General features: G+C 42.2%; 1 protein-coding gene across 1 annotated transcript in view; it reads right to left on the reverse strand.

Moving 5' to 3' along the window:
- Positions 1-25,689, reverse strand: part of SLC16A10 (solute carrier family 16 member 10) — a 117,327-nt gene extending 91,638 nt beyond the window's left edge. Inside the window, exon 1 of the mRNA XM_061428673.1 lies at positions 25,156-25,689. Within this exon, the coding sequence (XP_061284657.1) occupies positions 25,156-25,492 (337 nt within the window). The 5' untranslated portion in view covers positions 25,493-25,689. The remainder of the gene's footprint in view (positions 1-25,155) is intronic.
- Positions 25,690-27,252: the final 1,563 nt, after the last annotated feature.

The following is a 27,252-nucleotide window of genomic DNA, read 5'->3' on the forward strand; positions in this document are numbered from 1 at the left end:
GTTTTCTTATCTCTCCTTGCTATTCTTTGGAATTCTGCATTCAATTGGGTATATCTTTCCTTTTCTCCTTTGCTTTTCGCTTCTCTTCTTTTCACAGCTATTTGTAAGGCCTCCTCAAACAGCCATTTGTCCTTTTTGCATTTCTTTTTCTTGGGATGATCTTGCTCTCTGTCTCCTGTACAACAATGTCACGAAACTCCATCCATAGTTCATCAGGCACTCTATCAGATCTAGGCCCTTAAATATATTTCTCACTTACACTGTATAATTGTTAGAGATTTGATTTAGGTCACACCTGAATGGTCTAGTGGTTTTCCCTACTTTCCTCAATTTAAGTCTGAATTTGGCAATAAGGAATTCATGATCTGAGTCACAGTCAGCTCCAAATCTTGTTTTTGCTGACTGTATGAGAATATAATCAATTGGATTTCAGTGTTGGCCATCTGGTGATGTCCATGTGTAGAGTTGTTGGAAGAGAGTGTTTGCTATGACCAGTGTGTTCTCTTGGCAGAACTCTACTAGCCTTTGCCCTGTTTCATTCTGTACTCCAAGGCCAAATCTGCCTGTTACTCCAGGTGTCTCTTGACTTCCTACTTTTGCATTCCAGTCTCCTATAATGAAAAGGACATCTTTTTGGGGTGTTAATTCTAGAAGGTCTTGTAGGTCTTTAAAGAACCATTCAACTTCTGCTTCTTCAGCATTACTGGTCAGGGCATATACTTGGATTACCATGATATACCATGGTATATTGATACCATTCAATATCTCAAAATGAACAGAGATCATTCTGTTGTTTTTGAGACTGCATCCAAGTACTGAATTTCAGACTCTTCTATGATGGCTACTCCATTTTTTCTAAGGGATTCCTGCCCACAGTAGTAGATATAATGGTCATCTGAGTTAAATTCACCCATTCCAGTCCATTATAGTTCACTGATTCCTAAAATGTTGATGTTCACTCTTGCCATCTCCTGTTTGATCACTTCCAATTTGCCTTGATTCATTCATTCCAGGTTCCTATGCAATACTGCTCTTTACAGCATTGGACCTTGCTTCCATCACCAGTCACATCCACAACTGGGTGTTGTTTTTGCTTTGGCTCCCTTTCTTCATTCTTTCTGGAGTTATTTCTCCACTGATCTCTAGTAGCATATTAGGCACCTACCTACCTGGGGAGTTCATCTTTCAGTGTCCTATCTTTTTGCCTTTTCATACTGTTCATGGGGTTCTCAAGGCAAGAATACTGAAGTGGTTCGCCATTCCCTTCTCCAGTGGACCACATTTTGTCAGAACTCCTCACCATGACCGATCCTTATCATAAGCCTCTTATGATTCTCCATCAGAGGGCAGACAGACTGAAAACCACAATCACAGTCATAGTTTAATACATGTAAATAACTTTTTACATGATTAATATGTAAATAGCTGTAAATACTATATAAGGAGTTTCAGGCATGTGGTAGATTCAAGTTTTGCTTTTTTAGAAATTATGGAGTTTTTTTTTCTGAGTATTTTCGATCCACAGTTGGTTGAACTGGAGAATGCAGAACCGTTGACGTGGAGGGCCAACTACACTATACTAGAAAGTAAAACAGAACCCACTATACATAGGCTTTTGCAACTTGCTTTTTATGTAGCTTCTATATATACACTTTTCATTATGAAATATATACAGCATACAGAAAACTATAGGAACTCACCAACCAGCTTTATCTAATCTTAATGTTTTGCAATATTTGCTTTAGATTTTTAAAAACAGAACTGAAGCCCCCTGTGTAGCCTTCCATTCTCCTCCCCCCCCCTTCACAGAGATAAACTGCATGCTGAATCGGCTATGTATTATTTCTTTTATATTTTTATTGTAAGTATGTTTCAGTAAAATACATTTACCTTATTTAATTCCAAAATGAAAGCCTTTTCATACTATAACATCCCTAAAATTGGAATGTGTCTTACAATCCATAACAAAGCATTACATCACAATTTAATCTGCAGATTTCCCTTTTTGTCAGTATACCTACAATAGGGGTATGTCTCAGCATCAATAGGGTTTTAGACTCTATGAAATGCGGTAGTATTTTTTTCCCATTTTAATGAAACATGCTGCTGCTGCTAAGTCGCTTCAGTCTTGTCCAACTCTGTGCGACCCCATAGACGGCAGCCCACCAGGTTTCCCCGTCCCTGGGATTCTCCTGGCAAGAACACTGGAGTGGGTTGCCATTTCCTTCTCCAATGCATGAAAGTGAAAAGTGAAAGTGAAGTCGCTCAGTCAATTCCGACTCCTAGTGACCCCATGGACTGCAGCCTACCAGGCTCCCCCGTCCAAGGGATTTTCCAGGCAAGAGTACTGGAGTGGGGTGCCACTGCCTTCTCCGTTAATGAAACATAAATTATATCAAATGAAACATTCTACAACTTCCTATTTTCATCCAGTACTACAAAGATTTCCTAATGTTGCAACATATATGCAGCATCTTTAAATGTTCTTAATTCATTGTTACACAACACAAAATTAGGAGTCCTTTAGGTAAGAATGGTAGCTAGTGGAAATGGCAACCGTTATCGTCAAATGTGTGTGCTTGGCTAAAAATCAGGGAGTGACAAGATGAAAATAAGAAAAAAAAAAGGGAAGGAAAAAAGATAAACAGAAGGGGCTTGCTCGATGCGTAAGTAGCTGGGGACAGCCGACGACTACATAATCAAACATAATGATTCAGAAATAAAAATGATGACAGGAGGAACTATTCCCGGGAAACCTGTGCTGTTGCTACTTCAGAGCCCAGATGGAGAAGCAGCCTGCTCGTGTCAGCCAGGCAGCACGAAGACCCCAGACCCTGCCTGTACACAGCAAACTCTTCTCACTCCAGCATCAGGACAGGCCAGGCCACAGGGACAGAGACGAACAAGTGGCACTTACACAACAGGGACTGCAGCCTTAGTCTATTTCCTCTGCTTCTGCTCCTCCCTGCCCCTCCATCCCACCTCCTCCGCCCAACTTCCCTCCCCAGCTCATTTGTGCTCCTCCTTTCAATTACTTACTTGAGGAAGTGCACTTGAAGACCTATGTCCACTGACTGTCTGCTCTCCCACATACATACATACACACACACACACAATCACTCAGTGAAATGTCATAATAATCAATCAGGACTAAATCTTGCTGATGGGACATAAGAAAATTTCCATTACTAGGTCCTAAAGCCAAACTCCAGTTTTAACTTATTCTGAGTTTTAAAAGGTAAGGAAATAATAAACCTAGAGTTCCTAATAACTTTTTCTTTTCTCTTTCCGTATGACATAAAAATACCTTGATGGAGGCAGATTTTATTCCTAAGAAGAGCCTCAATGGCCAAATACACATACAGAGCCCTTACCCTTATCAGAAGACACACTGCCATGATTCTTATACAGATGTATTATACTGCAAATTAACACTTACATGTGTGTTTTGCCCCTTTATTTCCATTTAGCCATGAGCTTATGACACTACCTGATCTAACAGGAGCTAACAAAGCCCGTATTTACACATATTTCTTAAATAAAAGTATTACTGAATTCATTAATAAATGGAGCTTTTAATGAAAAATAAAATATATTTTTTATCTTTAACAAAGGTTATATTTTAAACTCTAGTGTATTCTTTTTTCAGTTCAATCATGCTTTAATAAAGTAAGACATAACAGAGAAATCATTGGGAATTACATGATAAGAGAATGGAGCCAAGCCTCTGTAATGACAGAAGGGACATTAGACGATTACCCCAAGCCTTCACAAGCAAACCAACTGCTTCCTTCCCCCCATGAGATGCCTGAGAAAGCTTCATTTTGCCGTGAGTCCATCTTTGTTGGGAGTCCATCTCTGTCAGCCCACTGACTGGGGGACAGTTTACAGTGAGCAACAGAGGCAAGCGGTTTGTCTCAAGTGGAAGGCGGCCATCATACGTCTCCATCCGGACACTGTGAACGTGTGTGTTATGCCTTCTCCAGACTCTCGACCTTTCTCTCCTCACTACTGGCTTCCCTTCCCCAAGATCTGTCCCCTCAGTAGACCCCAGGAGGGTCCACCTCGGGATAGGAGACTCAGAAGCAGGGAGGATGAGGGGACAGCTGGATGCAATGGATCAAAGCCCAGGCTTTGGAGAAAGACAATCCATGAAGAAATCCCAGCTTCTTTCTGGGTCTTGAGCAAGGGGCTTCACCTTCGTGAGCCTCCCCTTCCTCATCTTAAAAACAGAGATATGACTATCTGCCTCACATGTGGGAGCTTTATTCTCTCAGTAAATACTTGTTGAAGAGAGAGACAGACTTAGAGAACAAACTTATGGTGGCCAGGGGGCAAGGGATAGTCAAGGAGTTTGGGGTGATCATGTACACACTGTTGTATTTAAAATGGATAACCAACAAAGACCTACTGTATAGCACAGGCAAGTCTGCTCAATGTCATATGGCAGCCTGCAGGGGACGGGGTTTTAGGGAGAATGGATACCTGTGTATGTTTGGCTGAGTCTCTTCTGTGTTCACCTGAAACTATCACAACATTGTTAATCGCCTATACCCCCCAAAAAATTAAAAGTTCAAAAAATAAATACTTGTTGAAGGCCAATCATGCAGGAGCAACAGAGCCAGAATGAGGGTGAGGCAAGCAAGGCATTTTCTCTGAGCACAAAATTTAAAGGGGCACCAAAACAGTCCTCAAGATAACTTCCTTTTTTATTAATTTATCTTTGGCTGTGCTGGGTCTTCATTGCTGCACTCAGGCTTTCTCTGGCTGTGACGAGCAGGGCCTGCTCTCTGGTTGAGGGGCACAGGCTTCTTGTTGAGGCGGTTCCCCTTGTCACAGAGCTCTGGAGCTCAGGCTCAGCTTTCTAAGTTGTGGGCACATGGGCTCTGTGGCCCCTCAGCATGTGGAATCTTCCCAGGTCAGGGATCGAACCTGTGTCCTCTGCAATGGCCCTCGGATTCTTAACCACTGGACCAGCAGTAGGGTCCTCATAGTAACTTTTTTTTTAATTGGAATATTTTACTTTATTTATTTTTAATTAAAGGACAATTGCTTTACAGTATCATGTTGGTTTCTACCAAACATCAACATGAATCAGCCATAGGTTTACCCATTAAACTCTAGTGCATTTTATTTCATATAAGGTAATAGAACCAAACAGTCCCCAACCACTTTATTTCTTTCTCCAATACATTCTATCAGCCATAAAATCCACATGTATTCTGGTATTTTAGAGCATTCTGCAACTAAAGTTCCTGCTACTTGCTGACATATTTGAAGTGTGTTTGAACATAAATTATCAGAACATTCTTTCAACTTTGATTAACTCATTTTCTGTCAAGTTATCCTAATTAACCTACAGTCTTCAAGTTTTGGGATTACTGCTGCCAATTCTGTACAACCATTTGTTTAATGCATGGTCTGTTCCAATACCCTCCAAGGTGAAACTGCAAATATAAACCCTTTTTAATTTTTACTCATTAACTAGACATTGGAATGTGCCATGCCGTGTAATCTGTATTAATGTGTGAATACAAGTTTTGCCTACTTCATATGAAGCATTCAGAAAGAACTTATTAAACAAACTGTCTCAGTGAAGAAGGCCTCTCATTTGTTCAAAAACTTCACTGAACGCCTAGTATGTGCTAAGAACTGTGCTGGGCAGCACAGATATAAGCGTAAACAAGGCAGACACAGATAGCTCCAGCTCTAGTAAAGAACACAAACATTAAACAATTACAGTCAAATAGTGAGAAAGCTACTGTCTCAACTAGTGTCTTGCATAGTACCTGCCAGGGTCAAGCTCAGTACATGCTGTTATCAACACCTCAATTACAGTCTACCCAGTGAAGTTTCCCTGTGTTAAGTTCATACACCCAAGTGAAGGAGAGAGATGACAAAGTCCTGCTTCAGATTAAAACTGTGGTACAGAGCACTATGAGTGTACTTAATGCCATGATGTGTACACTTAAAAACGGATAAAGGACTTCCCTGGTGGACAAGTGGTTAAGAATCCGCCTGCCAATGCTCGGGACATGGGTTTGATCCCTGGTCCAGGAAGATTCCACAGGCTGCGGAACAACTAAGCCCGTGTACCGCAACTACTGAGTCCGTGAGCTCTAGAGCTCATGCTCCGTAACAAGAGAAGCCACCTCAAGAAGAAGCCTGCACATCACAACTAGAGAGCAGCCCCCCTCACTGCAACTAGAGAAAGGCATGGGCAGCAACAAAGACCCAGCACAGCCAAAAATAAAATTAAAAAAAAATTTTAATGAATAAAATGGTAGCTTTTATGCTATATATATTTTACTACAATAAAAAAAACAGCACTTTAAAATCGTATTAGACTGATTAATCAGGTGAAGCTGATTCAACATTTAACAAAGACTCAGAACACACGAGTACTCTGGCCTCTCAGAACGGTGCATAACAGGTAGAGAGAAGAGGAAGCCATACTGCACACAGCTGAAAGCCGACAGAAAATGTGAAACTGTTTGGCTTCGATTCTGTTCCAACTTTACTGAACTGCTCAGTTCACCTGCTCTCCTCACCCCGCCTGGAGAACACAGCTGAGGGGTGGGGCGGCGGGGAGCCAGAACCTTAGATACAGGTTTCACTACAAATTCACAATTTCTAATTTTGGTTCAGTTCTCAGAACTGTTCTCAATCCTTTTCCTTATCAGTAATCAGCTCCCCAATCTTTTTCACTCTTAAATCTGCTGCTCGATCCCACAGGCCATAGTTAACACACGACTTCTCCTCAGAGGAAGCACAGGTCAGTGATTCTCACCAGCCCTACCTCCATCTGCTTCCGTTCTGACTTTCCTCTCTCCAGGCTCTCCAGGTCCTGAAGAGATGGCACCTCTGGCAAATGCACGGCGCAGCCCCACACCAGCTGTGCTCTGGATTCCCCCATCTGAGTCCTGCTCGTGAACTTATTCCATCAGTTAGCCACTTGGTAACTTGACCTTCTCCCTCTCTACAGGTTCTTTCTCCTCAAGCTATTCCATGTTTAAAAAATTGTTATCCCTGCAACTCCCAACCCTAATTCTCTTCCAGCCACCACCCTATTTCTCCCCTCCCTCCTTTCTTAGCCTGAACCTCACCCCTGCCTCCCATTCACTGCTCCACAAACTACAGTCAATCCCTGCTTCCTGCACACCCAGGCCAAGGAGTGTCTGCTAGCTGAAGTCATCAGTCATTTCCCACTGACTCATTTCAAAGGACCTCCTTTAAAAAGGGAAAGAAAATCTCAGCCATATTTGACTCACTTGATTGGCAGTAAACCCACTCACCCAAAATCACCCAAGTGAAAAACCTGCCTTTCCAAAGTCCCTGCATGCTATTTCACCTTCTCATTCAGTCACATGCAAATACATATAAACACACAAATACATAGTATTATCTTCCTGTTAAATTTAAAAATACAGATAAGCATATAAAATAAAATTAAATAAAATAAGGTGCACAAGAGGCAAAAACGTATGTCCATACAAAGACTTGCACACAAATGTTCATAGTAACTATTCAGAGCAGGCATAACGTGGAAACAACCCAAATGTCCACCAATACGTGAATGGATACAGGCAAACAATGGAATACTATTCAGCAATAAAAAGGACTGACCTGCTAGTACAGTCATCTCTCAGTATGTGAGAGTTGACTCCAGGACCCCAGCAGATACCAAAATCTACAGATGCTCAAGTCCCTTATATAAATAAAAAAGCATATACATATAACCTATGTACGTCGTCCAATATACAGGCATTAAACCATCTCTAGGCTATGGCCCTGCAGGACTTTATGGGCCTTCCTGGGACAGACTCCTCCTGCACATCCTCTGCTTAGCTCCTCTCTGCAGTGCATTGATAACAGCATCTGATGCACATCTCCTGAGTTGTTTTACAGACCTAAAACCACTACCAAATGGAAGGAGTTAACTACTGGATGACCATAAGCACAAAGCCTCCAGATCTAACTGGAGCCTGAGGAATGAAAATATCAACCCCTATGACCCCACCCTGTTAACCTCACCATCACCCAATCAGAGAGCTGATCACACACCCTGGACCGTCCCCCTTTCACCTAGCCTTTAAGAATGCTTTGCTGAAACCCACAGGGAGTTCAGGTGCTTTGAGCACTAGCTCTCCTGGACTACTTGCTCAGCAATAAATGCCCCACTTCCCTTCACTATAGCCTAGTATCAGTAGATTGGCTTCATGGCCTGAGGCGGGCAGACCCAATTTGGTCCAGTAACAGGTTATTTATAATACCTAATGTACATGCTATGAAAATAATTGCTGGCATGGGGTAAATTCCAGTTTTGTTTTTTGGAGCTTTCTGAAATTTTTTTTTCTGAATATTTTTTACATGTGGTTGGTTGAACCCAGGATACTAAAACCAGGGGTATGGAGGGCCAACTGCACACGCAACAATATGGTTGAATCTCAAGAGCATCAAGCTGAGGGAAAGCTAGGCACAAAAGAAAACACTGTGGGATTCCATTTATAGAAAATTTTAGAAAAAGCAGAACTACAGTGACAGAAAGCAGATCAATGGTCGTCAAGGGCAGAGGTGCAGGGGAAGACTGACAGAAAAGAGGCCTGCAGGAACATCGTGGGGTGATGGAAGGCTCTGTATCATGACTGCAATGATGGTCACCTTACTGTCAGAACTCAAACTGTAGACTTAACACTGGTGAATTTTACCACATGTAAAATAGAGCTGCCTTCTAAAAATTAAAGTGAGTCTTCTAAAATACACCCTAGTTAAAATCTCTGTGTCTACATTTATTTTCCATAGTCCTAATTAATATTTTCAGTTCTATAGTAATTCAGTCCTATATAGAGTACTTATAATAATGTGTTTCTTATAATAATACAAATCCTCTGACTGGAAACATACACAGAATTGTTTTATTTCCAGAAACCTTATTAAGGCAACAATTTGTTACAATGTGTGTGAACTTTGTTATTATTAAAATGGTAGTATCTTGATCACAGTAAATATGTAGTATGTCTCTGATTCCACTGGAATAGCAATTTCATGTACTCAGATAAAAAGGTTCTTTGGGAACCTCTTAAATGAAGACCGCAAACTCCAAAAGGTAAATACTGGCCTGCCTTTTAGACACTGTATGCTATGCTATGGTAAGTCACTTCAGTCGTGTCCGACTCTGTGTGACCCCATAGATGGCAGCCCACCAGGCTCCCCCGTCCCTGGGATTCTCCAGGCAAGAACACTGGAGTGGGCTGCCATTTCCTTCTCCAATGCATGAAAGTGAAAAGTGAAAGTGAAGTCACTCAGTCGTGTCTGACTCTCAGCGACCCCATGGACCGCAGCCTACCAGGCTCCTCCATCCATGGGGTTTTCCAGGCAAGAGTACTGGAGTGGGGTGCCATCGCCTTCTCCGTTCAGACACTGTACCCATGTGGAAAACACAAAACAAAGACTTCCTCCTTAACCTTACTCCTTTGGGATTGAAATATCTACTTTTCTTTATGCCCACCCCAACCTGAGTACCTAACATATATGATACTTTTATGTTGACTCCTTCAAAAAGTATTTAGTGCATAAATGGAATTACTGTCACCGAAAGACTCACTTCCTAAACAATCTATATTCAAACCAATTTTATGATGTTATCACAATTTCCCTAATCCTAGTAACCAGAAATATATACACAAGTTGCAAGCCTTAACCTGTTAAGGCAACCCTATTAATCCTTAGCTGGGGTAAACCTATGAACGTCTACTTGAAAACCACAAGACAGTGTATTATGTTCCCTGGTTCCACACAGTTTCCTGAGTTTCAAAAAGATCATGCTATAATGCAAGCGAGAAAAGGCTGAAGGCAACTAATTTCCATTCACTTATTATTAGTCTTAGAAAAGCTGATCAACTATGACAATTCTACTAACTCACTGACTTGCTTTCCAAAAAATTAAGGATATTTCCAGCTAAATACAGTAATTATCCAAAGATTAGTGGCCAGTGATTAATTTATCTTCTTAAGTGACCATAAATAATAGGGATTACTTTGCCTTGACATTTTCCATAACCCATTCTCAGTTGCCACCAGACACCCATAGTCATCATGATGAATTGGAGGAAGAAGACAAATTAATTGGATTAAGCATTACTTTCATCCGGTTTTTTTTTCCCCAAAAAGAGTAACAGTCTGCCTTTTGCTTTAAGTGTCTCAATATTTGTTTCCTAATCAAAACTACAAAAAATAACTACCACTAATTATATACCAACTCATTATAATTTTGTTAGCATACACATAACAAATGAACACTAAGTTATAGAAACCAGTGTATTTTGAAGTCAATACCAAAAAACACACACTGTTCTTTTGCTATTCCTAACCTTTGCTATTAGCAAATCTCTCTGGTGTGTTGGCATGAGATTTAAAAGACTATATGGCTTCTGTTTCTCAAACTCTGAGGAAAAAACACTTGACCTGGGACTTCCCTGGTGGTACAGTCAGTAAGAATCCAGTTGCCAATGCAGAGGTCATGGGTTCAATCCCTGATCCAGGCAGATTCTACGTGCCACAAGCAACTAAAACCTCTGCACTATAACTACTGGAGCCTTCGCTCTAGGGCCCAAGAGCTGTGACTACTGAAGCCCATGCTCCTAGAGCCTGTGCTCACAATGAGAGAAACCACTGCAATGAGAAGTCCACACACAGCAAAGAAGAGAAAGCCCACATGCAGCAACGAAGAGCCAGCACAACCAAAACAAATAATTAATCTTTAAAAAAAATACTTGAGTTGGCCTCCCTTTTACCTACCCTCCCCACAATTACTGGATGTCAAACTGACTTGTCAGCAGACCAGTACACTTCAGTTCACGCCAGTAAGCACAACAGCAGGCAAGCAAGGTCAAAATACTGCCTTAAATGCTGACACGTGCTTTAACACAGACCTTGTAAGTGAAGTCAAAAGGTACTAAAGATGAAACAGTTACTGGAAGGAAGGAGAGGGGATAGGGGTGTCTTGGCTTATAAAACAGGCAGATACCATCTTCTTGCACAACCATCAATTAAATTCCCTTTCACCCACTCCCTGCTTTTATTGGCTCTTCCTCCAGGGTCACTGTACTTCCAGCACCTTCAGCTGGGCTTCCATCACAAGAGAGCAATTCAGGACCTGAATTCTGAGAGATTAGAGCGCAGCACGTGAATCCACAACACGCCCACACACAGGGACTGGACCAACCTACTCAGTAACCAGAGTGTCTGACCCATCTCAGTGTGTTGTCCATCCAAAGCACTTTGACATTATCTTACGTGAGACTCACTGCTAGGCTGCGCGACAGGAAACCAACGTAAAAAGAAACCGGCGTGCAGCCAGGCGCTCTTTTCCCTAAAAGCGAACTAACGCCATTTCTGGGCAGCAAGCACCACAAGACATATCCTCCTTGCAATCAAACCTCAGATGTCTGGTGTTAACATGCCACAGACAAGTCCTATTTCTTAAGAAACTGTATAATATATTCCACCCTAGTCCTAGTCAACAGAAAACTTAATTTCATTTATACTGCTTTTCTAGTTTTCCTAGATGAATTTTTTAAAGAGTGAGCCTACACTGTTTTCATTATGAACTGTAAGAGAGGTAGCTGACTCAGTTCCTAGGCTCAGAAGGCTGATCTACAAGATAACACCTTTCTGTTGAACAAGTTTTCCACCACTATCAATACTTTACAATTAGAATTATATAAACTAATGGAAATGATTCTAAGCTACTCTCACCACAGGCTCTTGGGTCTAGAACATCTGGAAAGTAAGACTTAGGGACCAGCTTAATTTACTGTATCGTTAATGTAGAACAGCAAATGCCAATAGTCTCAGAAGTCATGGAAAACTGAATGCGGGGCAGAAACTAAGTCTTGGGACTAAGTTTTGAAAATACTTAAGATAATGATAATAAAAAATACAATCTAAACTTTCAAAAGTTGCAAGTCTTAGAGAAATCTAAATGCTGAAAAGATTTTAAGGATGAAGTTTTGTTACTTTTAAATAAGATGATTTCAATGGAAACCAACTAAGCTACCTAGGGGCAGCCTCTAAGGCTTTTTGAGACAGAATTTCTAAGTTTCTATTATTATATCACATTCCTCTTAAAGACACAGGCTCTTTCCAAAGCTCTACCTCTGGCCTCAGCTTTGCTCTGACGCTCCAGGTTCACATTTCCAGTTACCTGCTTGACATCATCGCCTGATGTCCTCTGGTATTTCACAATCATGTCTAACAGCTTGAGTCAGCCTTTCCCTATCAACTCCTCCTCCACACGTTCCTGGTCCTGTCAGTGGCACCATCCAGCACTGTCTGCAGCATTTGTAGGGCCAAGTACAAAACAAAAACATGGGGCTCCTAGTTCAAAATTAAGACACAGTCCCCAAGCGAAGGCATCATCCCAGTTTCCATGACGCTGTCCACACCCATCACTTGCCAGACTACTTGATCTGTCTTTCCAAGTGTCTCGCATCCACCCCTCCCTGCCCACTTCCATCACTGCGCTGGCTCTCAGCCAAGAGCTCTAAAACTGATGTTCCTCTTTCTTTCCCTCAGAAACCCAGTCATGATTCTCAAGGCATACTTTTCAGAAATCCTTAGAATCTCCCCATTGCCTATTAAATCACATCCAAACTTCTTAACTTGGCAGTTAAATCTTCCCATCCCTATTCTTTCCAGGCCTGATCTTCTGGGGGCTTTCCTCTACAAATCCTGGGCTCCAGCCAAACCAAATTCTTTGTCATTTATTTAAAGAGCCCAGTGTGTTGCTGAGTATAATGAACCTGGATCCTGACCCCAGAGACTGAATTCAAATCCACCCTCAGTTGCCCATCTGAAACATGAGGCTCATAACAGCAATTATCCCACAGGATCAATAAAGCAATAAAAAACATACAGTAAGACATTTACTATTAGTGTGTACCCATCCCAGGGATGCCTATTCTGCTAAATCTGCTGAAGAAAATTACCAATCTTTTGAACTCTTAACTCAAAAGCTACCTCCCAAATGCCTTCCCTGATCATCTCAGTCAGAAGCCATTTTGCCTTCCCCTAAAATCCAATACCACGTTTGCTGCTGCTGCTGCTGCTAAGTCACTTCAGTCATGATTTTAGATTAGTAATTATATAATATTCTGGATACAATTATGCATATAAACACAAACATTCATCTATTATTTCTTCTGACCCTCCTTAAGTCCCTCTACACACACCCCCCCCCAAAAAGACATACATTAATAAGAATTCCATGTGCCATATCTGTGTGGGGCTTAGGTGTGATTAGCACTAGTCTTAGCAACTGTCCATCTGACATTAAATATCTCCATTTTGATCCAAAACAAAACGTGGTCAAATAATGTTGTTGTTGTTGTTGAGTCACTCAGTCGTGTCCGACTCCTTGCAACCCCATGGACTGTAGCCCGCCAGGCTCCTCTGTCCATGGGATTTTCCAGGCAAGAAAAACTGGAGTGGATTGCCATTTCCTTGATGTGATTTAAAATCAGTTCTCTGGGACTTATCTGGTGGTCCAGTGGTTAAGACTCTGAGCTTCCAATGCAGGCGGCATGGGTTTGATTCCTGGTCAGGGAACTGAGATACCCCAGGCTGCAGGGTGTGGCCAAAAAAAAAAAAAAAAACACCTTTCTTCCTAATCTGTTCATATATGATTAACAAAAGATTTTCATTATAAAAATAAAATCAGTTTCATTTATCAGTTCTAGACTATTTCATAATTAACATTTTTATCTTGAGAAAAAAGAGACAAAACCTAACAATTACAATGAAAACTCCATATATCTATCATTTATTCCTATAAAACCACTTAATCTTAGGGCAAGTTTACTATTACAGTCATTAAAGTTAATATTCTAATGCTAATAGTTATTTTTAATATTAATATTTTTACTATTATAAAAGCAACACTGTTCAACAAAGCGAAACTAAGAGCTACAGATAAAACAGAAAGAAACCTAAAAGCCTGGCAGCGGGAGATAACTTCGGAGTTGAGGAATTGTTGCCAAGTTCAAGTGTTACAGTGCTATGCAACAACAAGGGCAACTTTCTGCCCCTATCTGCACTAAAACATCAATTAACTTTGTGGAATGCCCTTGTTTAAACAACCATTGACAAATGTGAATCCTCTGACATGCTGCCATTTGAAATTGGAACGTAAACTCAAAACTAATAAAAAGGATAATTAAACAAGATGAAAAGGTTTTCACTATTAAAACCAGTCACCAGACTAACCCACTTGATTCTGGCATTAATACCTATCTACCCAGAAAAGTCAATAAATACATCTGTTTAATGAGTAGTGGTTTTCTACTCTCATGAAACGTATTTCAGAATTGGTTTTTGGATCGCGTCTAAGTTGGTCACAAGACTAAATAAAGTTTTTACTTTCTGAACACATGCAGAGCACTGTTGATGCAATTTACTCCTCAGCCAAAAAAAATGGGTAACAGCTGAACCACAGATCAATGCACCTTTCCCTGAGTTTTATACACTAATTTAACCGCTGACCTTTCATTTGGATTTAACTAATGATAGAAAAGCATGCCTTGAACTCAATTCAAAACTCCAGTTACCGATTCTCAAGTTGGGTGGCTGTAGGAGGAAGGCAGGCTGGTTCCCCCTTACTAATAAGAGCAGATCTAAGAGGCACACTTAGTTTTGGAAAGCACATTCACTATTATAACTGTCTTTAAAAACAAACAAACAAAAAAGAGTCCTAGGGAATTCCCTGGGAGTCCAGTGGTTAGGACTGGGAGCTTTCACAGAGCTGGCCCAGGAACTAAGAGCCTGTATGCCTCGAGGTGCAACTAAAAAAAAAAAAAAAGAATCCTAATTATAATAATGCCAGTAAAAGTAACGTGACAAAATCTTAGCTGGTGGAAAAACACAGAGAATGGCTTTATCTTCTGGGTATTGCTGCTAAGTCGCTTCAGTTGTGTCCGAATCTGTGCGACCCCATAGACGGCAGGCCACCAGGCTCCCCCGTCCCTGGGATTCTCCAGGCAAGAACACTGGAGTGGGTTGCCATTTCCTTCTCCAATGCATGAAAGTGAAAAGTGAAAGTGAAGTCGCTCAGTGGTGCCCGACTCTTAGCGACCCCATGGGCTGCAGCCTACCAGGCTCCTCCGACCATGGGATTTTCCAGGCAAGAGTACTGGAGTGGGTTGCCATTGCCTTCTCCCTTCAGAGTATTAGGGAATCTCAAAAGGTAAATTACCCTTGGAGGGGAGTATCAGAATTTTCAAGGGCTATGAGAAGACTTTTATGTTTGGGAACAAAAGGGTTAGAAACACTGCTTTAGTCCACATAATTTCAAATATTTATTTCATGCGTTTCCCCATAATTAAAAATTAGTGAAATGCAATAGCCAAGAAATGGAAACAATCTATCAATAAATACCCATTGACAGATAAATGCATAAAGGAGATGTGGTACATATATACAATGGAATACTACAGAATGATGCTGAAGCTGAAACTCCAGTACTTTGGCCACCTCATGGGAAGAGCTGACTCATTAGAAAAGACTCTGATGCTGGGGGGATTGGGGGCAGGAGGAGAAGGGGATGACAGAAGATGAGATGGCTGGATGGCATCACTGACTTGATGGACGTGAGTCTGAGTGAACTCGGGGAGTTGGTGATGAACAGGGAGGCCTGGTGTGCTGCGATTCATGGGGTTGCAAAGAGTCAGACACAACTGAGCGACTAAACTGAACTCAACCATTAAAAAGAATGAAATAATGCCACTTGCAGCAACATGGACACAACTAGAGATTATCATACCAAGAGACATAAGTCAGAATGAGAAAGACAAATACCATGTGATATCACTCATATGTGGAATCTAAACTATGACACAAATGAACCTATCTATGCTGAAGCTCCAATACTTTGGCCACCTGATGTGAAGGTCTGACTCATTAGAAAAGACCCTGATGCTAGGAAAGGTTGAAGGCAGGAGAAGGGGACGATAGATGATGAGACGGCTGATGGCATCACCAACTCAACGGACATGAGTTTGAGCAGGCTCCAGCAGACAGTGAAGGACAGGGAGGTCTGGCGTGCTGCAGTCCATGGGGTCGCAAAGAGTCGGACATGACTGAGCGACTGAACGAAAACAACATGAAACAGACACAGGGACATAAAGAACAGACTGCTGGTTGCCAAGGGGGAAGGGGCTGAAGGAGCAGTGGAGTGAAAGGTTGAGGTTAGCAGATGGACGCTTTCATATACAGAATGAATAAACAACAAAGTCCTATGCAACACAGCAAACTACATTCAATATCCTATGAGAAACCATAATGAAAAAGAATAAATATATAATGGAATCACTTTGTTATACAGCAGCAATTAACAACACTGTAAATCAACTATACTTCCATTTATTTTTAATTAGTGAAATGAAAAAAAAAGACTTCCAGCTGGGAATAAGGCAAGCCACCTCCTCAGTTCCCTGGTTCTAGTGCCTACAGGCAAGGTGGGATCCAGGCATTTTGCTGTTAATGAAGATGGCTTAGCTGAAAAGGTTTGCTCATACGCAGGTGGTACAGAGATGACTAACAGCACTGCTCTCCTCCATTAACCCAGTCCTGGGTGGTGCTGCTACCCAGTTCCCAGAAGGCTTGGAGTTGCTCCTTCTAAAACACTGCCAATAAAAACACCCACAGTTCCTGCCTGGGTGCCAACAGGCTAGGTGGGTGCTCAGAGGTGGGCTGAGCCAATTGTAGGAGCAAGGTCTGGGGTTCAGCTTGTTTTTGTTAAGGTTTATTTATTTCACTTCAAAATGAGACCAGATCTCTAGCTGGGTTATGATAACTCTAAATGGGATGGATTGGACGACTTCACAGGATTTCTGGTAGCCTGGGTAGGAAAAACTACATAGGTTCTAGAGAACATTTAGGTAAACACACAGAAAATAGTTTCAAGGGGATAAAAGGCCAGGACTCCACATCTAGAGACAACTTTAACAGAAGGACAGATTTCTGTCCAACATTCAAATTAATGAATGTAAATACTGATATCACGTGGCCCAACCTTAAACTGTGCAAGTTGCGACTTTATTATCTATAAATGAGGTAACGACACACTACAAGGCTACTCTAAAAAATAAAATCAAGTAATGTATATGAAAACCCTTCCTTTATGGTCTACACAAATTATCACTTGAACAAATATGGGTTATCTTAAACAGAATGCTAGATCAGGATGGGTTGGAATTAGGTTCTCTGTCTTCCACTCTGAGCTGAATTCATAATTCATTTGAATTCATGCTACCCCCAAAACATCCTATGTGCATCAAAAACATAACAACAGTTGTAAAAAAGCATTTTTTATCCCACAGCGGTGATCAAAAAAATAAAACAGCCAGGCCATTTCACCAGAATCTTATAAGGACCAACAACCACACTAGAGAGAGGAAGTGGCACACACAGAGGCAAAGAAGCAAGGCAGATTCGGTAAAGTGCAAAACCTCCTCCGCCTACGCTGGAGTGTGAAGTCCAAGAACGGGGAGTGTCTTCCTTCCTTCCACTGGTGGTCCAGTGGTTAGGACTCAGTGCTCCCATTGCAGGGGGTCTGGGATCGATCCCTAGTCAGGGAACTAAGATGCCACATGCTGTGCAAGAAGGGAGAGCGGTGAGCAAGGTTACAGGGTCAGGCAAGGGCCAGTGCTCAAACGACTCTGGTTTTCCCAGAATTAATGGGTATCACTGATGGCTTTTAAACAGAAAAATGATATGGTCTAATGTTCTAGAAAAATCACTCATGTGTCTAAACTGAGGACCAGCAGACCCGTTAATGGGTTTTGACAGTAATTGAGGCCAAAAGTAATAAAGGCACAAATTAATGCACGGCACTAAAGGATAAGATGGGGATTGACTTATGAGGCATTAAGGAGGTAAACACAAAAGGACCTTGTCTGATTTAACAAAATAGGAAAGAGAAGAAATAAGAAATTAGGATGGAGTCCATGTTTTTGACATGAGCAACCAGAGGTGTTATACACTAAGAGAATTCAGAAGGAAGGCTACATCTACCCACAGGTGACCTGAGGTTTTTGATGGTACGTGAAAACACTATGTGGGGTGGCTAAAAAATGAGTTCATTTTAGTTGAGTATGATACACTTGGGGCTTCCTGGTGGCTCAGTGGTAAAGAATCCACCTGCCAAGGCAAGAGACTTGGGGAACTTATGATTAAAGACTGTGAGTATATTTGTATATGGTTATACAGGGCTGTAGTAATATGAGAGTGGGCTTCTCAGGTGGTTCAGTGGTAAGGAATCTGCCTGCCAACAGGGGACACTCAGATTCAATTCCTGGGTCAGGAAGATCCCCTGGAGAAGGAAATGGCAACTCACTCCTGTATTCTTGCCTGGGAAATCCCATGGACAGAGAGCCTGGAAGGCTGCAGTCCACAGGGCTGCAAAACAGTTGGTCACAACTTAGCAACTAAACAACAATATACCTGTGCATCCAAATAGAATTTTCTAGAAATAGGTAACATGGGTCCTGAACACAAAGAAATTTGGAAATAACAACCCCAAGATAGTGGTTTGAGCCACAGGTCATACGAGACACCCAGGGGAGGCAGGAAGAGTGAAGCAGGCACATGGCCTGGGACTAAGTCTCAAGGAACTGCCACATGGATGCAATAAGAACCGATACAACAAACCACATCAAGAGTACAGGATACAATTCCTTATAAAAGACACCTCAAAACCTCTCCCGAAATAATCCCTACACTATTTCTGGTTGAGTTGGTTCTTTTGGCAGTTAATTCTACTGATAAAAATCCAATGATAAAACACCACAGGAATACTCATATTGTTGTACTTAAGCAGAATTGACTATACACTCTTTATACTTTTCATGTTTTACACTTTTATGCTAAGGGCTTTATTTTGGTGGAAAAACCTGTTTGCATAACTAACCATTTCTGTGTTATAAGAAAGTTTCTAAATTCAGAAACATTCTGGAAATGGGAGTACGAAATGCTCATACCATGCTCATTTCTTTCCAAAATTCTGAACTATTTTTGTGGTCTAACAACTTATTTTAACAGGCAGTTTAGATTAATTCACGGAATATAAAGTTGAATGTTTTAAGATGGAAAAGAATGAAGCAAATAAAAGCCTCATAACATCTGCCATAAGAGAGTTTTCTTGGCTTTTCAACCTCTCTTTGAGTGCAAATAAGAGTCAGGCATTTTCCTTATAGTGGAAAATGTGTACAGTATGGGACCACGAATCAGACAATTTGTTCACTGTAACCATCTTAACAAAGCACCACTACTAAAAAACTTTCCTGTAACACAGAAATGGTTAGTTATGCAGACTGGTTTTTCCACCAAAAACAAAATCCTTTAGCGTAAAAACCAGACATAGAAGTTCAGTTCTGAACCATAGCCAAAACCTCCTGTAAGTTCAGGTGTAGCACACAACTGCAGTATGTATTTAAGTATCAGCGTAATATCAGTATGTAAATGCAAAAACTTTAAAAAAAAAGAAAAAGAAACCTTTAGGAAAAACTGACTGACTTAAAAATTTCAGAGGTGCCAGAAAGAGTATGTTGAGGACTTCCCTGGTGGCACAGTGGATTAAAATCTGCCTGCCAATGCAGGGCACACAGGTGTGATCCCTTGTCCAGGAGGATTCCCCATGCTGCGGAACAACTAAGCCCAATCGCCACAACTACTGAGCCCGCGCTCTAGAGCCACAAGTAAAGAGCCCGTGTGCTGCAACTCTTGAAGCCCGTGAGCCCTAGAGCCTGTGCTCTGTAGCAAAAGAAGCCACCACAATGAGAAGACCTCGAACCGCAACAAAGAGTAGCCCCCGCCTGCCGCAACTAGAAAAAGCCTACACCAGAGCCGCACCAAAGCAACAGAGACCCAGGGCAGTCAAAAGCAAATAAATGAATAAAGACCAAAAAAAAAGGCTATGTTGAGAGGTGCTGCAAGATGCATCCATCCCTCAATGCTACTAAAAATCCTACTTTGTGATTATAACTATCTAAAGAGCAATCTCCTTCCATATGGGAAAGGTAGAGTTGTATTAAAGATGATAACCAAAGACCTTTTTGATAGCCCATTTTCCTTTAAAACTACTGAATATTTTTAATACCTTGATTTGTACTTGGAATATCCAAAAGAAGATGATAATGTGCACTGTTTCCCAAACTTATTTAACCACAAGACTCTATGTTAAAGAAAGGCTATTAAAGAACACATTCTCGGAATTACTGGAAATAGTAGGGGTCTTCTTGACTCAGCCTCTGTACCAGAGTGAATAATTTCTTCAAAAGAATATCATTAGTGACCTTAAATACTGATTCTGAAAACATACTTGTTTTAAATAGATGTTTCTAAATATCAACATACCACTAAAGTATTTTTACTTTTTCCAAGAAAGCAGATAAGTAAACTAGACTAATACCGTAGTAAGATCCCAGAGAGTGTTCTTTTAGAGCACTAAAAGAACCCTAGAATCTTTTTCAGTTTCATGAAAAAACTAAAAATAGGTTTTCCAATAATTATAATTTCTAAATTATAATTGTAAGTTGTAATTTCTAAGGGAAAACAATATTCCAGTTAACTGTAGTTACCTGTTTTAGTTTTCCCAAAAGTGTCTGATCTCCCCCCACCTGGGCAAGAAGCAGGCACATATGAACAGATAAATCTTAGATGAACAGAGACAACTCAAGCTCATCTTGCTCCCTCTGATGGACCTTTCTAACACAGCAGTAAGTGCAAGGCATATCTCTGAATGCCATGTCATCAGCAGCCAGGATAACATGATGGGGCTGTGATGCACTCCACCGGAGTTCAGCTTTCTCCCCCTTTCCAAAGTCTTAATTTCACAAAATGAGATCTACTGCCACAGGGAAAGAGGCCATCAAACGTTTTTCCCAGCCTCCACCATTCGTGGGAATTTCCTTAGACTTTCAGCCTCTTAATCTCCCCAAGCCTGTGTCCTGGTATATTGCAAAGAGAAATATTCTATTTACTTTTGTATCCCACAGCAGATCAAAAGCTCCTTGGGGACAGCTGATCTTGTCTCTCTCAATTACCTCCTTCTATGCCCAGCACAGAGGGTGTCAAATACTGGGTAAACATTTGTAGTATGAATGAGAAGTAACATTAAGATGTGTAAACTCACTTATATCTTAGTGTGAATGAATTTCTCCATGCCTGTTCCTGAGAAATTGTGGGAGGATCATCAGTGGCGCAGAAAGAGATAAGAGAGCCTTGAAGAGAAAAAGTAAAGCCTGAGGAAGTCTCTTCTTCACTTAACATCTGGAAATACTGTTCTGCTATGGATCAGTCTAAAGGAGTCTGGTTCTTCAAAGCAAACTCCAGAGTCTGGCTTGAATGCCATAAGAAATTATCTTGCTTTCCAATGAACATCTCCCTATACTTCAAAAATCTTTTTTTTTTAAATTTTGGCTGCACCACTCGGCTTGCAGGATCTCAGTTCCCCAACCAGGGATTGAACTTGGAGCCACCACAGTGAAAGTGCTGAATCCTAATCACTAGATCACCAGGGAACTCCCAAAAATCTATTTCAATGAGACATTAACAACTGGCAATTGCTTACTGACAGCCAAGTGAGATCAAGAAACAGAGATCCTGATCTTTCACACTTCTTTTCTAACTCCAGAATTCCTATATAGTTATCCATTTCTAAAGCTTGAATTAATCAAGCATAAAGAATGATGCATTACCAGAATGTTATCCAACCCATGTAATATGATCAGTCGTTAAAAACCTAGCTTCTGGAGTCAGATAAACCTGAGGTTGAACCCTGGTGTCTACTGCTTTCTTAATCTCCATAAGCCTAAGTTTCCACATCTGAAAAGAAAGATTAAATCGAGCCTATCTCATGCAGTCACACTAAGGTTTAAAATAGGAAAGCATGGAACGTGCTTAGCACTGGGCCTGACACATGGGAGGTTCTCAAGCATTGTTGATGGTTACGAACCATCGTTTGGAAACCTAGGTTCCCATTCCACCACCCTGTGCACCTCCCTGTGTAGCCTTGAGCTTCTAACTATGAAGAAGCTAATGAGCACGTGGAGACAGAATAAACTGACCTCTAATGCTGGAATTATCAATCATGAACAAGGTAATAGAAAATGGACCAAAACTTTGAAAAATTAAGTCTTAAATAATTCCACATCTGTTTTATGTTGTACCTGAAGCTAGCACACATTTGATCACAGATGATTCAGCATTAGAATATCAAAATAAAAAACCTGAAGAGTCAAACTTCAAAGCAAGCATTCTCAAACCCTTCAGTACCTGTTGTTGATAGACTTTATATGCAACACCTGTACGTATGTGTCTGCAAGAGAGTGCATGAGCAGAGGGAGATGGAGATGGACGGGGGAAGAAGGGAGGGAGGAGGGAAGCAAGAGAGACACTAAATGAGGGACGAGACAGAGAAAGGGAAGAAGGGAAGGCGAGGCAGAAAGTGGGGGGAGAAAGAGAAAGAGAAAGGAGGGAGAGCTGGCAGAAGGGAGGGAAAAATGGAGGGAAAGACAGAAAGGTGGGGGGGCAGGAATTTAAACATTAATTGGCGTAAAGGCTATCCAGTCTCCATTTTTTCACCAATGAGGTGACCTCAGACCTTAAAGTTTATCTGCTGTACATGTTTCACGCATCAACCAAGTACAAGTACAGGCTGTTGTGCCATCTGGCTGGGGTGTTACACAGGGCCACTACAAGGCCACGGGCCCCTCTGCAGGAGTTAGATCAACAGCACCCAGAGCACAGGCTGGTTCTCAGTCAGCACTGACCCTGAGCCGCGCACCTGTGTGCAAGGGCACAACCAACCACCTACGGCAGTCAGGAAGACCAAGTCTTCACTATTTAACGTGCACACCTGCATACCTGTTTGTGTAGTACACACCCACACATACAGACAAGACTGAAAAGCCATCAAGGCTGAGTAAATGAAGATATTCATCAAAACTGAAAATACAGAGTTTCAAAAAGTTGAAGAGAATGGGTCCCTGTGGCCTCCCTACCCTTCAGCTACCCAGAATTGGGCTATCGTTGTCACTGGGAATCTTTGGGACCAAAGAGAGAGAGGCTTCGACATCACAAAACTCTTGATTCCTGATGAAGCTACGGTCTCTCCAGCAACTGCTTGCTTGCTCACTCGCTCTCTCTCAAAAAAATGAGTTAGGAAGGAGAAAAAAAATAAGACTTTCCACAAACAACAATGGATCTACTCACCTGAGTTTGCAAAACCTGTGGTAGACAAATGAGTATTTTGTTTTGGTGTTCTGACTGCAATAAAAGTGTAATCCCAGGCAAGAATTTACTAAATGCTGAAAGAACTAGTCTTAAAATGTGGACTCTGAATTCTGCCTCAGTGCCCTTTTCTCTCCCAGATGCTGGCTACTCAGAGAGAAAATACACAAAGTTATTTTTGTTTACTACTGCATATGCATATCTATCCTGCCAAGCAAGTACATGATATTATATTTTGAACACTTTTGTACCTAGCTCTGTGACCTGAAGAACACAACAGCTTTAAAAGCTATTTAAGGAACAGAAATTCCAGGTTAAATATGGTACCTGATTCACATGTGCAAGGAGACAATGTACAAGAATATGCATGGCAGCACTGTCTATGGTAATTTTGAAAGTAACCTAAATGTTTATTAAAGAAAGAATGCATATAAAGTATAATATATTCATACAATGGAAAACTAGGCATTAAAATGTAAAGAATTTAAGCTACCAGCTCATACTGTTATGGGGATAAACTGCAAACACAACGCAAAGTAGAAGAAAAGATGCAGAACCACAGTATAATACTCTTTAATACAAGTCTTTAAAACTCCCAACATTACCGCTCCTTTAGAATTTGTTATAACAGACTAGCATATTTTTTTGTATGCACACTAAAGAGCTAAGGAAAACACACTAAAAATAATTGAAAATTAAAGTTAAAAAAAAAAAGGACCATATGTCACTGTTGTTTAGTCACTAAGTCATGTTTGACTCCTGTGGACTGTAGCCCACCAGGCTTCTCTGCCCACAGGATTTCCCAGGCAAGAATACTGGAGTGGGTTGCGATTCCTTCTCCAGCGGATCTTCCCAACCCAGGGATGGAACCCGGGTGGGTCTCCTGCATTGGCATGTGGGTTCTTTACCACTAAGCCACCTGGGAAGCCCTCATTAACCACAGAGAGTTGCCCAAATGGCAAGGAGGGAGCATGTTTTAGTAATGAAAATCGCCTGGCCCTTTAAATAAGATATGTTTCATCACCATTCTGGACTCATTAAAACACTTTATTTCAACAAGCTTCACTTTTCTCCCCTAAAAGGAGTTGATAACGCCTGCCTCGCAGGATGACATGAAATAATGCATGTAAAAGACTTGGTAGATCAGGTAATAATCATTTAAAGGGAAAAAATGTTGAGTCTGCACCTTTTTCATTTAATTTGGTATATGATTAAAAATGACAAAGAACACAACAGGAAAAGGGCAACCCTTCACCTTCCTCTTCCCAGTCCCTGATCTGGCTGCCTCCTATGCTTTCTATATTTAGCAGAGTGACACCCCCCTTCCCCCACCCCCCCCAAAAAAAAACCCAGCACGAAACCGTGTTTCCTTCAGAACTCCCGAGTCCTTGCAATACAGATCTTTCATCTCGCCAACTCCGCCTCCCCCCACCACACACAGTCCTCTGCAGCGCCGGGGGCAGCAGAACAAAAACCCAACCGTCACGGTCACGAAAGAGATTGTAAAAATAACGGAGCGGTGTAACTAACTGGCTTTGGAAGGGTCTGTTTGTTTTCAAAAATTAAGAGAAAGTCTACCAGAGACTCAGCCTCTATCCTGCAGAAAGGGGAAGCAGGAAGATCTAAGCAAATAAGTTTTGTGACTTGTATCCAAATGAAGTCTCTACATCTGGATTCAACACAAAGAGAGGCGCACGGAGGCCCCGGGAGCGGCAGGGCTGCTTTTGCAATTGGACAGACCCACCCCTCACACCCTTTACACACACGGACCCGCAGGGGCGCACCAGGAGGCGCAGAAGCTCGCTCCACATGCGGGATGCATCCCGCGCCCATCCCCCGGGGCTGGCCGCGGCGGGCGCTGTGCCTCACCTGTCTTGAAGACCATCTTGTCATCGTCCTTGGACCCGAAGGTCTTCAGCATGGACACGAAGAGCACCCCGCAGGCGTTCTGGATGCCGAACACCGACCCGTTGCACCACATGGCTGCTAGCATCACCAGCCAACCCCAGCCGCCCTCAGGGGGCTCAAGGGGCTCGGCGCCCACCGACCCACCCAGCTCTACTTCCACCTTCTCGGCCGCCGCCGCCTCCGGGCCGTCTAAGGGTCCCGCGCCGGGCAGCGGAGCGGCCCCCGGAGGCGCGGAGCCGGGCGGCTGCGCCTCGCTTGTCCCCCGCGCGGCGGCGGGCTCCTCCTGGGAGGGCACCATGGCCGGGGGCGGCCCCCTCGGGCGCCGGGGAGCGCGAGGGGCGCGAGTTCCCGGCGGGCTCGCGGAGGAGCCGCCGAGTTGGGCTGGCGGGCTAGCGAGGCCGAGGCGAAGGCGGTGGAGCCCACCGTGGGCGGGCGGCGGCGGGCTTACACTGGAACCTCCGGGTCCACAGCCCCACGCCCGGACTCAGCAGGAGGCCGGACCGCCAGCTCTTAAAGACGCCCCCCCGCCCCACCCCCCTGGGGGCGTGGTCGACGGCGGGACCTGCCCCGGAATCTCCTGATGATTGGGCTTCGGGAGAACGCGGGGGGCCCACCCCCTCCCGCGGCGCGCGACCCAGGTGCCTGCGGGTGGCTATATCTGCGCGCGCGCCTGCCGCCGGGCCTCCTCCTCTCCAGCGGGGGTCACAGATGTGTAGGTCACCCCGCCAGAAAGTGTTAACGGAAGGGGCACGTCTCCTCCTAGGTGCAGGCTGCATTGGGTCATCGGGACCACAGAATGGGACCTTCTTTAGTCTCAGTCCGCTGACAGCCTGACCAGCAAACATTGTCCCTTTGTTTTCTTTTTGTTGTTGTTTTCTGGCGTTCACCTCTAATTACTAATTATAATACATAAGATATGTTATGCCAACTGCGGACTTAAAAAGGGAGTCAGGAAGATCAGAGGCCCTATTTAATTTCTCCTACATTCACATGTGATTTCCTATGAATACTTTGCATATTGAACAGGCTCATTTTGGAAGACACAGACTCATATCAAAGTCTTCAAGAAACAAACGTTTTTGACAGACATCTAGAAAACATTACTTTTAAACTACAGCACAGTTGTTTGCACTTCAGACAAAAACTAGTACCTATATTCAACTTCTCTTGTCTCCTTAAAGCAAGGAACAACCATGTATGTAAAAGAAATGAAGATTAACTAGTTGTATAATATTGGGCACAATTCTTAATTTCTCAGTCACTCAAATTCTTAACTTCAAAGTCAAAATATGCTAATTACTTGATGATGGAGTCCCTAAATGAGTGTGATTGATCACATTTCTGCCCCTACGGGTTCAAAAACTAGTAGGAAGAAGTCCTAGGATAGAACAGGAGTGTCACATAATAAGTGTTACAATACATATACAACAAAGAGAAGTGGAATGGAGCCATTAAATTATCTTCAAAACATTAGAGAAAAGCTTCTACAGCATACAGCCTTTGAGCTGAGCCCTGAATCATACTAGGAGCTTTCCTGGGCAAAGATAGAGGAAGAGTGTTCTAGGTAGAGAAGATAGCAGAAGCTAAGGGGAAGCAGGGTATGCTTGAGGAGCAGGGAACAAAAATCAAGCATAATATGTCTTAAGGATGGGATTAGAATGGTAAACGAAAGAATAGTCACACAAGTGCACAAAAATGAATGTACAAGGATGTTATTCCACACTATTGGAAATAAAAAGTGGAAGCAAAAACATGCATCTGTACTACATAACTACTAAAAGTTTTTAAAATTCACCTCTGTTGACTTTGAAAGTTATAACATTTTATTGAGCAAAGAAAGCACATCCACACACACACACACACACACACAAAGGTATGGGTTATAGCACAAAATATAAATATCCATGATCTATATTGATACAAGTGAATGATTAAGTACATAAGTAAAAGGGGGAATAAATACCTCCATGCCTGATTGTCTTTCACCTTTTTGGAATGATGAATTCTCACTCTATCTTCAAGGCTTAACTCTAAAATGAAGTTACCTTTATCAGTTCT

The sequence above is a fragment of the Bos javanicus genome, chromosome 9 (genome assembly GCF_032452875.1).
Source record: "Bos javanicus breed banteng chromosome 9, ARS-OSU_banteng_1.0, whole genome shotgun sequence".
NCBI classification, from domain to species: Eukaryota; Metazoa; Chordata; class Mammalia; order Artiodactyla; family Bovidae; genus Bos; species Bos javanicus.